The sequence below is a fragment of the Populus alba genome, chromosome 8, assembly GCF_005239225.2.
Source record: "Populus alba chromosome 8, ASM523922v2, whole genome shotgun sequence".
NCBI classification, from domain to species: domain Eukaryota; kingdom Viridiplantae; phylum Streptophyta; class Magnoliopsida; order Malpighiales; family Salicaceae; genus Populus; species Populus alba.
This window is the reverse complement of record NC_133291.1, coordinates 10,646,958-10,662,384: the sequence shown is the minus strand read 5'-3', so window position 1 is coordinate 10,662,384 and position 15,427 is coordinate 10,646,958. Positions and strand designations below refer to the sequence as shown.

The following is a 15,427-nucleotide window of genomic DNA, read 5'->3' as shown; positions in this document are numbered from 1 at the left end:
TTTTTTTCCTTTTTATTTTTTATTACCTCTTACATATGACAGGTTCAATCAAAAACCGATTAAACTATCTAAATCGACCATGGTTTTTTTAATTGATTCTCGTCAATTTTTTTCGAGTCAAATGTTGACTGGTTGATACTTATCAGGTCTATATGTATGAGGTATTGTGGATGTAATGTTTTTTTTAAAAAAATTATTTTTAAAAAATTATTATTTATTTGTAATATTAAAACATTAAAATTATTGAAAATATTAAATAAAAATATTAATTTAAGTTTTTTAAAGTCAAACGGATTTCCAAACACACAAATAGAGGATGCCCAATTATTGAATTTCGAACTAAATCGACTGAAACTAAATAGTGTCTTGCCTTGATCACTTTGACTAACCTCAATAGTCAATATTCCACGCTTGTGCGTGGCAAGAGGGCGGAGCAAGGACTAGTTTATTATATTTGTTTGGAAAATAATTTTGATATTTAAAATAATATATTTTTTAAAAAAATATTTTTGATATTAACGTATCAAAAACGATTCAAAACATATAAAATATTATTTTTTATAAAAAAATTTAATTTTTTAAAAAAAACATGATTTGCATCACATTCCCAAATATTCTCGATACCTGTGATTGGTTAGATCACATTAATTATTAATTAATTAAAATAATTTATTTAAAAAATATTAAAAATAAACAGGAAAATACTATAACAATAAATAATACTTTACCCCACATGTTTTAGGGTGGTCCTACATCTCTCCAAACAAACTTATCCTTGAAGAGTGATTTGGGATATATATTCAAACAATTTAAGCGACCATTTGACATTTTGGGTTGTTTTGATATGAAAAAAAATTTGTTCAGGATTCGGTTGATTAATAAATAGCTTGTCATTTTTTTTTATAGAAAGAATTTGTTTATTTCCATAGAAAAAACTAATACAGAAAAGTACGTTAAAATGAAAAAAAAATTACAAGCAAATAATTATTTGATTTATTTTATTAAGTTACTATCAAAAGAAATGGGAGAGAAATCGGTAATATCTATGCGGTAATATCAAAAAACAATTAAATAAAAACCCTTAAAATATCATACAAATTAGTTATGTGACTTCCGCTCTGTCATAGAATATTTTTATTTTCTATAAAAATAATTCATTAATGATACCTAAAAACAAAACCTGCAAAATCAATTGACAGATATGGATCAAAGTATTTAATCTCGAAAGACGGGACATTCACCTGGTCGTGTTTACTAAATTTGTTTATTAAAATATTTTTTTATTTAAAAAAAACAGTAATAAAATATAGAAACACAAATTAAAATTGATTGGATGAAATAAAAAGAAGGAAAAACATCATTGCAAGAAAAAAAAGTTACTAAATACAAATAAATATAAAATAATAATAATAAAAAAAAAGTCAAGCACTGCTTAGCCTGGCAAGTCAACCAAGTTTGTTTGGCCTATTTTGTTTAGACCCAAGTGATTAAGCCTTTGATTATTTTTTGTTTGCAATTGGGTTGTATAACATGCCGTCCACCCTAAATTTTTTGGAAAAAAAAATTAAACAACACGTGCTGAGGCAAATGCGTGATTAGTCTAACTTGTCTAGATTTTGGCTACTGTGGAGGTCAAAAAATTAGGATTTAAGTTTTTTTACCTAAAAAACTCATTTTCAAACATTTTGACTTATAACACCTATAAAAATTATATGAATTATGATAAATCCATCCATGACTTCTAAAAACTACCCCATAAACCAAAATCTAATCGAATCCAAAAATCAATTTGAGTTCGAATGTATTTTTTCATGAAATTTAAAATTAAAAAAACATCCAATATAAACTTTTCGCGTCAAATTGAACCATTTGACACAAATATCATATCTTTTTGTGGTATAAATCAGTGTTAACAACAATTGTCTTTCTTTATAGTCGGAATCTGGCGATCTCTCTCAACCAGGGACTAAAAAAATATAAAAAATTAGCTTTGTACCAAAATTGAATTGGAACAATATTGAGGTACTGAAATTGAATAATTTATGTGATTTTTAAAGTTCAAAGACCAAAGTGCTTCTTTTTGCGAGACTTGTGACATGCTACCAATATTTAGCGTCTTTTTTCATTTTGGTTTCTTTATTTTCAATCCCTTATTTTAACATAAAATCAAAATTAATTAATCTTCAATTATGATTAAATCACCATAAAAAATTTTGAGGACTAGATTTAAAAAACATAAAATTTTGCTTTGCCCATCCATGATAATGTATGAGATAATGAACAATAGAGTTTTGCACAGTAATACTTGATAAAAAAACATTTGCTTTTGTTTTTTTTTTTCTTCCTTGATTTTTTTCAATCAATGTTTTTTTATCATTTAATATTAGTTTTTCTTTTTAATTGATTATCACACTATTATGATACGAATCATGAGTTTGCCGAGTTATCCTTTAATATTATTTTTTAATTGATTTTTTCTCTAATTTCATCATTTAATACTGTGTTGATTAAGAATTAGATTTCATGTTTAATTTCAGTTTGATTTTTATGAGATAATTTTGACCTCGAGACCTGGGAATAATGATTAATGGGTTAACCCATGTTGACTTGCTCATTTTTTTGTGTTTTTTTTTTAATTAAAATTCTTACAAATCTCATAATCAAACATTGATCCAACATAATTGATTAAGAATAAGTTTTATATTTTTTTTTTATTTACTTTTCATGTGGATTATCTCAGTCTCATTACTAGAGTCGCAAATCTAGCAAGTTAATCCAAGTTAAATCGGGTTATTTTTTTTTTTTTTTTATAAAGTTATTTCAGTTTCATGACCTGGGTCATAAATTTGGCAGATTGACTTATGTTGTTTTTGTGTTATTTTTTAAGTAATTTTTGTAGTCTCATCCTTCAATAGTAGGTTGATTGGAAATTGAACGTAATTTGTTTCAAATTTTTTTATGGGATAATCTCAGTTTTATAACCCGAGTTACGAGTTTAATGAGTTAAGTTGGGTTACTTTTTAGGTCATTTTTAATTGATTTATATATTTCATCATTCAACACTAGATTAATTGGGAATTAGACTTTTATAAGTTTTTTTATTTGTTTTCTATGTGATTATCACAGTCTCATAACTCGGGTCATGAATTTGACAAGTTAACATAAGTTGACCCAAGTTAATCCAATATATTGTTATTTTAATATAAAAAACATGTCATTTTAATTTTTTTTAATCAAATTATAATTTTTACGAGTCATTCAAGTTGTTTTTAACCCGTAAAATCAATTTATCATGTCAAGTTAATTCCATACAATTTTTTTTCACTAAAAAAAAGTAAATCAAAGTATTTTTTCAATATTTTCTTAAAAATTAATCCGACGGGACGCAGGTACAGTGCTCTTAAAAATCATGACAAGTTGCTTTTTTACTTTGCTACAAATAATTCCTATTGCCTTAAAAAAAAAAATCGCTTTTTTTATTTATTACAGAACGGCTTTAAATACACCTCACAACACAGGTGAGTGGTGACCATGGAATGGGATGACCCTTATAGTCAACGGTTGGGCTCAAGGATGGCCTCATCAGTCTCCATGGCTTCCGTCTCCAAGAGTCTCATATTCTTTCTCCTCTCTACGCTCTCCATTTTGCCAACTCACACACACCCACTGGATCCCCTAACCCCTACCGAGTTCACCAAAATTCAATCCATAGTTCATAACTCGTATCCCAAGTCAAACCACAGCATAGCCTTTCACTATGTAGGCCTCGAAGAACCAACCAAAACCGCCATTCTTTCATGGCTGGAAGGCACCGCTACCAAAACCCCACCTCGACAAGCATTTATCATAGCACGTATAAACCAGATCACTCATGAAATTATCGCTGACTTACCAGCCCGCAAGATTGTTTCTGATAGAGTTTACGGCGGTTATGGGTACCCTCTGCTCACTTTTGAAGAGCAAGGAACTGCCAATGCACTGCCGTTTAAGCATACTCCGTTCTTGGAGTCAATTAGAAAGAGAGGGCTCAAGGCTGAAGAGGTTGTGTGTATGAGCTTTGCTATTGGTTGGTATGGAGAAAAGAGAAGGAATAAAAGGGTTGTCAGGGTCCTGTGTAATTATTTAGACGGGACTGTGAATTTGTATATGAGACCAATTGAGGGAATCACTGTCACCGTTGATCTTGAGGAAATGAAGATCTTAGGGTTTCAAGATAGATCAACTGTGCCAGTGCCAAAGGCTGACGGGACTGACTACAGGGAATCATCGCAAAAACCACCGTTTGGGTCACCGTTGAAAGGAATTTCGATGCACCAATCTGACGGCCCAAGTTTCACAATAGATGGACACACGATTAGGTAAGGTTACGGACCGCAGACGAAGTTTTCTTTTATTGAAAGCGATACTATAGTTTACTTTTATGACAATACTGCAAGCTGCTTAAGAAATGCCAATAATGTTTTTTTATTTTTTAAAAATCTTTTTGATATCAGCACATCAAAAGATACAGAAAGTACAACCGAACTCAATTTTAGTAAAAAAAAAAAAAAAAAAAAAATAAGCCGTTTTAAAAAGATAATGCTGATAGTTAATCTTATCTTGCTAACTTTTAAAATATGATAGAAACATTTATTCTTGAGATTTTAAAATATGATAGGATATGTTATTAAAAATAATAATCCATATTTTAATCACTTATTTTTAAAAATTTGTAGCAGAGTTATTCTTGTTTTAAAAATAATAACCCATACACGTAGACATGTGTTTTATGGTTTTAAGGCCTCGTTTGTTTTCTTGAAAACTGGTTTTTGGAAAACCAGTTTCCAAACTTTTCTGTGTTTGTTTGTCATTAGAAAAGTTGGTCAACGAAAAATATTTTTCGGTCAACGAAAAATATTTTCCAGTCAATTTTAGTTAATGAAAAATTTGGTTTGGTTTTCAGGAAAGTGTTTTTCTTTTAGCTGTGTTTGTTTTCCGGAAAGTGGTTTCCAGAAAATCACTTTCCAAACTTTCTTGTGTTTGTTTGCCATTAGAAAAGTTGGTCAATGAAAAACACTTTCCAGTAAAAGGAAAATTTGACTTGATTTTCAGGAAAATGTTTTTCTAAAAAATTTGGGGGAAAACACTTTCCGGAAGTTGTGAAAAATTTAGAAATGTCATTATTTGCTGATTATATTAAATTTGATTCTCAAACTTTTAATCGTTATATATATTTTATTTTTAATATTTATTTTCAATTTCATCTCTTAAAATTTTATTTTTATATTAATTTTGGTTCTTATTTTTATAATTGTTATTTTTTTTTTTCTTACTATTTTTTTATTGAAAATTTTTATCTATCAGATTTGGTCCTTATTCTTTTAATTGTTACTTATTTTATTTGAAATAATTTATGAAATGTTGATTATTATTATTTTAATTTCTTCATCTTTTATTTTTTTAATTTTTTAGATTTGATCTCTATTATTTTGATTATTATTTATTTTATTTGAGATAATTTATGAAATTATATTTTTTTTTCAATTTCATTCTCATTCAACTTTTTAATTTGTAAGATTTGTTTCTTATTATTTTAATAAATTTGAGAAAAATAAAATGTTAATAGGTTATTTTCCAACTCATTTTCCATGACATAACCAAACACTGGAAAATATTTTCTAGCTTATTTTTCATTACACTACCAAATATCGGAAAATACTTTCTTGGAATTCACTACTTTCCAGCAACCAAACGGGGCCTAAGTGAATAATATAAATTGTAGAACAAAGAATAAGACAAGTATGTAGAAGAGTTTTCGAAGTATCCTTGAGTATCCCAAATAATGTTTTATTATTTGTTAATTTTGGATATATTTAAAAATTATTCGATAGGTATTAAGAAATATTTGCATATAGATATTTGAGGGTTTTTTTGTAAGTGTTCAACATTACTGCGTGTGTTCGGTATTAAAATTTAGAATGCATTTTTTATAAGGTTTTGAATAATCTTTATTTTTGAGATTTTTTATTAGGTGTAGATAATCTTCCTTTCATAAAGAATAATTAATAAAAATATCTTATTTTTTAATTTTTTTTATTAAGTGTGAGAGACCTTTAACCTTTGACTGGGTAGCTTTTATATTTTTGTTACCTCTGTTTTGAAATAAAAAACAATTGAAAAAATGAATTGAAAAACAAAGCTACTGCAAAAACAAACACTCACGGAGTTTCCCCTCTACACTATCCAAATGTCCGATGAAATAGTTCATTTAAAGTAATGGAATTACTCTGCATCAATCCCGTTTTGTTACTGTTATTTTCTATTCCTATTTAAGTTATCGAATTTCCTTTTGGGTGATGGCACCGTACTATGTATCAGGTGGGCCAATTGGGATTTTCATTTGAGCTTCGATGCTCGGGCGGGCCCAATGATATCCTTGGCATCAATATTTGATCTCCAGAAGCAAAAGTTTCGTAAAGTTCTGTATCGAGGGTTCCTGTCGGAGGTCTTCGTGCCATATATGGACCTAAATGAAGAGTGGTACTATCGAGTATATTTTGATGCTGGTGAATACGGGTATGGCCTCTGTGCAGTGCCACTTGAGCCACTCAGGGACTGCCCGGAAAATGCAGTTTTCATGGACGCTTATGTTGCCGACCACAACGGGACGCCTGTAAATATGCCTAATATCTTTTGCATATTTGAGAGGTATGCCGGAGACGTAATGTGGCGGCATACGGAGGCTTCTATACCAGGCAAAGTGGTTAGTGATTTTTTTTTTATTTGTTTTTGGGTTTGTTCAGTGGGCTTAATTTTGAGATAATTTTGTCTGAAACCAAATGGCGGTGGTGCAGATAAGAGAAGTAAGGCCAGAGGTGACCCTGGTTGTAAGAATGGTGTCTACTGTTGGCAACTACGATTACGTTAATGATTGGGAGTTTAAGCAAAGCGGCTCAATCAAAGTCACGGTAATTAATAAACTCATCAAACGGGGAAGCTTATTTTTCTGATGTCTAATCTAGCATCAAAATTGATTTGTTGTGATCACAGTTCCATTGCGTTAAAGCTAGGTTAGGTTCTAACATAGGCTACACAGGAGAACATTTGCATATGCTTGTGATTTCGTGGTGATCGTTACCTGCGTAGATGAAAACGCTGTATTTGATTCTGTTGGCAAAATATGTTGCTCTTGAAGATGATATTTTCTCTTGATGGATTAGAATTAGCAGATTTCAATAGCCAACATAATTTGATTACCTCTAGCATGACGATAATGTTCTTGGATGACCTTCTGGTTCATATTTTCCGTGCAGGTTGGGCTGACTGGTTTGCTTGAAGTGAGGGGATCAATGTACACCCATAAAGATCAAATAAAAGAGGAAGCTTATGGTACATTGCTAGCAGAAAACACCCTGGGGGCAAACCATGACCACTTCTTTACTTACCATCTTGATCTTGATGTGGATGGCGATGCAAACTCATTTGTCAGGTCCCAGTTGCTAATGACCCCAGTGACCGATCACCGGTCGCCTAGGAGGAGCTACTGGAGGGTTGTGAGCGAGACAGCTAAAACGGAGTCTGATGCAAGGATTAAGCTCGGTGTAGCACAAGAAGATCTATTAGTGGTTAATCCAAACAAGAGGACCAGTATCGGAAACTTCATTGGCTACCGTTTGATCCCAGGGTCCGTTGCGGCCCCCCTCTTATCAGACGATGATTATGCACAAATTCGGGGAGCCTTCACCGAATACAATCTATGGATTACCCCATATAACAAGTCTGAAAAATGGGCGGGAGGGCTTTATGTTGATCAAAGCCGAGGAGATGATACCCTAGCAAGATGGAGCCTCAGGTACGCCAGATACCAACAATTTTGATTTGTTGACTTTACGTAACAATTGTCACACCAACATTGTTGTGTCGACTTTTCTTGTTAATGCAGGAATAGGGAAATAGAAAATAAAGACATTGTGTTGTGGTACACATTGGGATTTCACCATGTGCCCTACCAAGAAGATTTTCCGGTAATGACAACTCTTAGCAGTGGATTTGAGCTCCGGCCAGCTAATTTTTTCGAGAGCAACCCGGTGCTCAAAGTCAAACCACCCCAACCTGATAATCGGTCCATTTGCTCCAGAGCATAGCAACTTACGAAGTCAATGGATTTTTGTTTTAAGAACCATCAAAAAACATCGACAATGCATTTCCTCCTTCCTTCAATCTCTGACCATATTAATGGGATTATGTTCTTTCGAAAATAAATGTAATGTATAACGTGGATATAATTCTTTCATCCCTGAAGTTTTACATTCCTAAATTGTACAGAAAGGCAATAGGTTTCGGAGCAGAAAGCCCAAGACCCGTCGCCGGCCAGGCTCAAGCTCAGGATCCAGCACAATTGATTGAGATAGGCAAGATCCAGGGGTAGAGAAAATAGATCGGGCCTGACGTAAGCTCAGATCGAAGCTGGCCTAGCTCTTAAACGAGTTTAGCGGTCTCGTCCGCCTCTTCTAGGTGTCTGCGACAACCGTCCCATTCTCCAGATTGCATAGACATAGTGCAATTGTTTTTAGTCATGTACAGTATAAATGTGAATTTTCTAAATTAAGGCAACTAGAGGCTTCAAGCTATTTACTTGGTGTCCCGTCACATAGTCGCTGTTAGCCTACTTGTTTTTTAGCTTTAAAAGTTTTTTTTTAAAAAATTTAAATTATTATTTTTTTCTTTACTTCAAACTAATATTTTTTAATATTTTTAAATTATTTTGATGTAGTGATATCAAAAATAATTTTTTTAAATAATAAAAAAATTATTTTGATATATTTTTTTTAAAAAAAATATTTAAAAAATAACCGCAATTATATTTTCAAATAAGCTCATCTATACATAATATGATAAAAGATGCCTGAAAGACAAAAACTATTTTCGATTTGAGGTGTAATTACAATCTCGAATACATGCCTTGTTTAGAAAGAATTTTGTGAGCTACTTGGAGACTAAATCTTGGCGAGTCAAAGGATTAAAACTTTTGACATGATTTACTAGGCTTGGTAAGTAGTTTGCGATTCTATTGAGATTATGGATATAAGAAAAAAATCCCATCATTGAAAAAGAATTAATGATTACTTGATTCTTTCTTTCGGGAGGTTATTTGAAGACTCAAAATTCAATGATTTAAAAATTTAGGCAGTGTTTATTATTGTGGTAGTAATTGTTTTTTTAAATATATTTTTAATTTTAATATATAAAAATATTTAAAAATTAAATAAAAAATTAATTTTTTTACAAACATGCTGCAGAATAACAACGGTGACAAACAAATTCAAAAATGCTTCGCAAGAATGCAGTAAGAGTTTGGCACGATTTGCCTGACTTGATGGTTGGATTGATGGACACTTCAAAAATGTTTTTGCATGATTTGCTTTGGCTTGATAGATGGTTTGATGGACGGGATACAGCTTTATTTGAATAGCCAAAGAAACACGTCAAGATTTTATCTTAAGAAAGATCTTCTTAAAACATAGGGTTTGTCACATGCTATAGCACTCAACATAGAGGATAATCGAGAAAATATTGTATTGTTCTGCAAAGAATACGATTCTTGAGATTTTTTTCAATTTTGTTTTGAAAGAAGTAAGATCTCTTACTTGATCGAGTACTTCAAGCTTGCCAGGTATAATAATTCTCACAGCTCGTGGGGTGGGCAAACCAAGCAAAAGATTTGAGGAATGGCGACATAGAAGCAAAAGCTTCTTGATCTTTGGGACCTTGGACACACTGAGACTATCATAGCTTTCCAAAACAAGAGGTGGGTGAATCCATCATCACCCCTACAAATTCTATGGCTCTTTGAATTCATTTAACAGTTGCCCGCCATAAACAAAGAACACCAATCTTCTTCTCGTGACCCTCTTGTCTACCCTCCACTCCTTGAGGGCACATCATGCTGATGCGAATATTACCTGTGCTGGACCCCGCGTAATGGGGTTAAAAGATGAGATGAATGGCTGACACCTGGCAAGACAGGCATGATAAAATACATGTATATAAAGGTAAATGGTGAACTCAATAGTGTAAGAGGGGTTATTGTCTGCTATTATTATGGTGGGGTTGAAAAAATTTCATGTTGCTGGATCGATCAGTTGTGGATTGATGTTCTTCGATTGTGATGGTGGTGATTATGAGTGCGCCTGGCATGGCACGCCCTTCATTCATCTTTTGAAGCAAGAGAATGTGATGATGGTTCCGACTGCACGCCCCCGCCTCTCTCTCCAAAGTCCAACCAAGATTTGCACACATTTCTGAAGAAAAGAATATGGCCAGAATTTTCGGTAATCGTCACCTCTTACTAATCATCATCTTTTATCCTTTTCCTGCACTCTTTTTCCCTTCGTTTTCTTTTAAAATCTACCATGCATGCATACAGTTGCAGTTACATTTCACAATCCAGGCAGTCCGCCATCGATCCTCTGTCCAATACAATATACATAATACATGCATGCCACATCAGACATTTCCAAGCTTGCTTTTGTAAAATTTTAAAGGCATTTTATCTCGCAGTGCCTTTTTTTGTGTGAAATGGTCACCTTTAAAAAAAAGTTTTTGGTTTTAATTAACGAAACAGATGTTCAATTTTCCATAATAAATAAATTGGAAGGTGGTAGCTATTCTGAATTGTAATACACTGCTACTGATTTTTGCGAGTAAGCAATGAAAGTTGTGATGGGGTATGGTTCTACACTGGGATCGTCGAGAGTATGTATAAACGACAACGCATTTAAATTTCATTTGGAGAAACCAAAGAGCACCCCCTAGCTCGATCATGAGAGGTACTCCACGTGATTCAATGCGTCCAAATCCTATCAGTTTATGCATCTTTAATTGGAAGCCTCACACTAGGTGCTAGAGGAGGATTAGTACGTAGCTCTACATATTCATTCACGTAATCTATCCATAGTAATATATAAATGAATTAATTAATGAACATACACATGAAAAGATCATCACGTATGTGATAATTGAATTTATTGGTACTATGCGGGAAGGTAAAAACATCGAAGACCACATTGCTAGATAAACATAACCACGCCAGCAAAAAATCACACCTTTTCCACTTTTTCTTTACTTTTGTTTGCAACTATTTACGAAAATCCATGAGGATATCTCGTCTATAGCTCTCCTTTTCAGTACCAAGTGCACACACCCACTTCGATAGATTTTCCTAGCTCTTCATACCACAACCAAATCATAACCCTTTTCGATTTTCCTGCCACCTTCCTATTTATATACCGTAGCTAAGCCAACATTTCTCTCCATCCTTCACTTGCCTCTTTCCTCCCTCCCTCCCTCTCTCTCTCCCGGGCTTGCTTAGCTATACAGAAGGAAAAAATGGGTGAAATTTCTTGCTCCAATGGCATTGGCAATGGAAATGGTGTGAATGGAAAAACCCATTCATCACAGAATGGTTATAGGAAGAGCTGTTGGTATGAAGAAGAGATTGAAGAGAACTTGAGATGGTGTTTTGCTCTTAATAGGTACATATAAATTGCACTAACTGCTCTAACATCATGGTTCCAATTCACCAATTAATATGGTTTAGTCACATTCGATTTTCAACCTATTTTCACTGGTTCTTTTCGTAACTAGGCTTTATTTTTTAAATATCGTTACATTTTCTTACCTTCTCTCTTTTTATCTTAAATTCTCTAGAGGATAGAATTCTTATGCTCTTAACTTGAAGGGCAAACCTAATTTCCCTTTCTATATATAAGAATGAGTATCGCTGTACTAAAATACCTACCCTGCATGCTCTAGGCCGCCGTGATTCAAGCTCCATTATATTACGGGAAAAAAGCACCAGCTTCTTTTAATCGCTTCTTCTCTCTTATTTAGTGCCGGGTTTTCGGTGAAAAATGTTTTATTTCTACAAAGTTTACGACGTAATTCTCGAGACAGCATCAGAGGCAAAGCTTCCTGCATACGAATCAAAAAAGAATTAATCTGCATCTTTTATTGTGCGAGACAAAGTAAAATTATAGAATAGTGATAATTTTCTTTTTTTTTTTTTTTTTTTTTTGGTTAAGGTCTAAACGGCTTTGGTGTGTATATATATATATATAATGACAGCAGTAATCCCTCGTCACACAGCAAAAAAAGAAAATTAAAGTTACTCGAATCTGATTCACCAAGCTACTAGGCTAATCTGTATCTATCGTAGAAAGTATTCTCTGACATGTACCCTTTTGTCGTTTCATGGATTTGGTTGATCACCTTTAAGCTTCGACGCTTTACAACCTTGTCGTTCGGTTTGGAGCCTTTTCTTTTTCCTAGTAAATATAGCGATTGTTTATTAGAATAAAACATGAAGTAACCTTAAAAGTGAAACAGTTAATTAGAAGATCACTTATTCAAAAGGTTGGTCTGAGAAAAGCGAGACATAATTTACCACTTTTTCCGCTAAGTCTCCCCTTTCATTATTGATTCATTTCACATGTTCGAGCATTGAGCAGCTTACCATCTTTATTTTTTTTGCAGTATTTTGCATACAGGGGCTTCTCGGTATCAAGACATTGCACTGTTAGACACAAAGCCGTTTGGAAAGGTCCATTTTTTTTCAAAAAAGACTTCCACTTTTGTGAAAAAATAACGCTACGCTCACACACAAACGCCTTAATTGAATAATTTTCTCGTGTAAGATAAAATTATTTTTGTTTTGCATAACAGGCTTTAATCATTGATGGAAAGCTTCAAAGTGCGGAAGTGGATGAGTTCATCTACCATGAATCTCTTGTTCATCCAGCACTTCTTCATCACTCAAGGTATTTACCTTTTATTTTCTTTGTTGGTATGGAGGATTGTGAAGTCCTGTGTGGTTCTCTAGCGGTGCTCAATTTGTAGCAACTGTACGTTTGGTTGCAGTCCAAAGACAGTCTTTATTATGGGAGGAGGTGAAGGTTCCACTGCAAGAGAAATACTAAGACACAAGACAGCGGTGAAGGTTGTCATGTGTGACATTGATGAGGTAACTCAGAGATATACATATATATGTATATATTAAATTTTCTATTTCAAATACAAGGAAATATTTTACCTTGCATGGTTTATCAACTAAGCTAACCTGTGCCCTTTCAGCCACCCTTAATTTGATGAATCCAAATTATCGGTATTACATTTCTTTGACCGTTGATCCTTTTATTTCTGGGTCCCACATATAGAGGGGGATAACATTATATTGTTGGCTTAGTTTGTCCTAAGAAAACTTTTCAAGAAAATGACTATTTATCATTATTATGTTTTCGTTATTTACGAAATGGAAAGACATTTTCATTTTTATTTCTTTTTGGCATCTCATTTTTGTTCCTTTTTGTTCTTAATCGAAGATGTCCCATCATTGATTATGACTTGTCGTTCAGCCACGTTGGGGAAATGGGCAAATCGTTTAGGTTCACGGCCAGTGAACACGGGACTCTGCCTTCTCTTAACCACTAATTGTAATGTATAAAAGAAAATCCCAGTTCAACAAAAAATTAAACAAATCAATTATAAGCCATGTGTGATCAAAGATCAAAGATTTTTCAGTACCGTATAATGTAAGGAAATGGACAGGAAAATTTTAAAGCTCGTAACACGAATCTATATCATGTAACCAGGAAGTGGTAGACTTCTGCAAGGCGTACTTGGTTGTGAATAGAGAAGCTTTCTGTGATCCAAGACTTGAGGTCATCATCAACGACGCCAGGTTTGACTCAGTTATTTTTATCATTATTGTAAGAAAAAAAAATGCTACTTATATCATTTTTAATTTCGTTTCTCCTCGATCGTTCTTACATGTTGGGAAATGTTGCAGAGCTGAGCTAGAAATTGGAAAGGAGTGCTATGATGTGATCATAGGAGACCTCGCAGACCCAATAGAGGGAGGCCCGTGTTACAAACTTTACACCAAATCCTTCTATGAACACACCGTCAAGCCTAAACTCAATCGCGGTGGCATATTTGTCACTCAGGTATCGATTATTTGTCTCTGCTTATGGAAAAGAGAGAGACGGAGGGGAAGAGGGAGAATAGTACAAGAAATAACCGTTTATATCTCGTGAACTTTTCAGGCAGGGCCAGCTGGAATCTTCAGCCATACGGAAGTGTTCTCTTGTATCTGCAACACTTTAAAGCAGGTGTTCAAGTGTAAGTAAAATGTTTGTACCTGCCAACTTTATGTTTCTTTTTCATAAACCAAGAAAACTGAAACCAAATGGCCTGGCCAATTTATTTTTCTCCCTATGTGCAGATGTGGTGCCTTATTCAGCTCATATACCTTCCTTTGCTGATACTTGGGGATGGGTCATGGTATTATACCAAACACAGCTTCTGTTTTAAAAACAAATTCACCACTTTCCAGTCTTCTGAAATAGTATTAGCACTTACTTTAGTTCCCTGCAAATTTACCTGCTACAAACTTTTTTAGGCCTTTTTAATAATATCAGGACCACGCAACTTGTCTTTCCCGTGATAGTCTAGTCACTGTTGTAATGATTATTGGCAGGCTTCAGACACTCCATTTACGGTGAGTGCCGATGAGTTAGACAGCAGAATCAAACAGAGAATTAAAGGGGAAAACAGATATCTTGACGGTAAAACATTTTCATCAGCCTCAACCTTAAGCAAAGCTGTTCGAAAATCGTAAGGCCCACATGTGTCATTCTGCTCCTCCTACCTTTTTCTTTTATAATTAAGCACTGACTAATTACATGGAGCATTACTTGTCGGCAGGCTTGACAATGAAACTCATGTCTACACGGAGGGGACAGCCAGGTTCATTTATGGGCATGGCAGCTTTCAACAACAGAATCAAGCATAATCAATAAGAAATGGATTGGAAGGAGCCCCAACCAAGAGCACGAAGTGAATTAAGAATGCAAGCGGCACATAATTTTGAAAACTTACTCTTTTCTGGTTCATTATATGTCTTTTTCTTTTATCTACTAAATCGTGTATGTTATGTTTTTTTTTTTTTTTTTTTTTTTACTTTTGCTTGTTTACTTACCTAATGGAATGATATAATCGTAATGGATGGATCTTTGCGCCTGTTCTTGTTTCAGATTGCTTTTCTAGTATATGTTTAGAACTGATGCAGACGCCAGGAACTGAATTGTCAAGAGTGGCTAGTAACAATGCAATGGGAATTGTTACCACCGACTTGGCAATATCAACAATAGTAAATCTATGTTTTCCTACTCAGTATCACCCATTTTAAACTATGATTAGAATGAAAACACATTAAAAAAAATGAAGTTTTTTCATCGTAATTACAATTTTAATCGTGACATTATCGCATAGATAAACATGCTTAAATCAAATGAGATGTCCGAGTTGGATAGAAATGATAATGGATGTAGGTTTCAGATTATTTCGTTTAAAAATGAGTTATTAAAACATGAAATAAAATAAATTTGAG

The 15,427-nt window shown here is 33.5% G+C and overlaps 2 protein-coding genes across 2 annotated transcripts; both read left to right on the top strand.

Annotated features, from left to right (window-relative positions):
• The first annotated feature begins 3,512 nt into the window (after positions 1-3,512).
• On the top strand, positions 3,513-8,272 carry LOC118055861 (amine oxidase [copper-containing] alpha 2, peroxisomal). Its single transcript, XM_035067881.2, has 5 exons — positions 3,513-4,358; positions 6,358-6,742; positions 6,834-6,947; positions 7,293-7,831; positions 7,922-8,272. Exons 1-5 carry the CDS (start codon positions 3,532-3,534, stop codon positions 8,121-8,123), a joined length of 2,067 nt encoding a protein of 688 aa, XP_034923772.1. The 5' UTR covers positions 3,513-3,531; the 3' UTR covers positions 8,124-8,272.
• A 2,933-nt stretch (positions 8,273-11,205) lies between these two features.
• On the top strand, positions 11,206-15,057 carry LOC118055852 (thermospermine synthase ACAULIS5). The gene is made up of 10 exons (XM_035067870.2): positions 11,206-11,513; positions 12,514-12,580; positions 12,703-12,797; positions 12,898-13,000; positions 13,629-13,717; positions 13,826-13,982; positions 14,082-14,157; positions 14,261-14,319; positions 14,516-14,652; positions 14,743-15,057. Exons 1-10 carry the CDS (start codon positions 11,368-11,370, stop codon positions 14,828-14,830), a joined length of 1,017 nt encoding a protein of 338 aa, XP_034923761.1. The 5' UTR covers positions 11,206-11,367; the 3' UTR covers positions 14,831-15,057.
• The last annotated feature ends 370 nt before the right edge of the window (positions 15,058-15,427 follow it).

Bases quoted from the DNA above. Each gene is read 5' to 3' on its own strand.
- LOC118055861 (XM_035067881.2), top strand. From the start codon at position 3,532: ATGGAATGGGATGACCCTTATAGTCAACGGTTGGGCTCAAGGATGGCC. The intron at 4,359-6,357 runs GTAAGGTTACGG...ACTATGTATCAG, and splicing joins ATAGATGGACACACGATTAG to GTGGGCCAATTGGGATTTTC. The intron at 6,948-7,292 runs GTAATTAATAAA...TTTTCCGTGCAG, and splicing joins GCGGCTCAATCAAAGTCACG to GTTGGGCTGACTGGTTTGCT.
- LOC118055852 (XM_035067870.2), top strand. From the start codon at position 11,368: ATGGGTGAAATTTCTTGCTCCAATGGCATTGGCAATGGAAATGGTGTG. The intron at 12,798-12,897 runs GTATTTACCTTT...GTTTGGTTGCAG, and splicing joins GCACTTCTTCATCACTCAAG to TCCAAAGACAGTCTTTATTA. The intron at 13,001-13,628 runs GTAACTCAGAGA...TCATGTAACCAG, and splicing joins TCATGTGTGACATTGATGAG to GAAGTGGTAGACTTCTGCAA.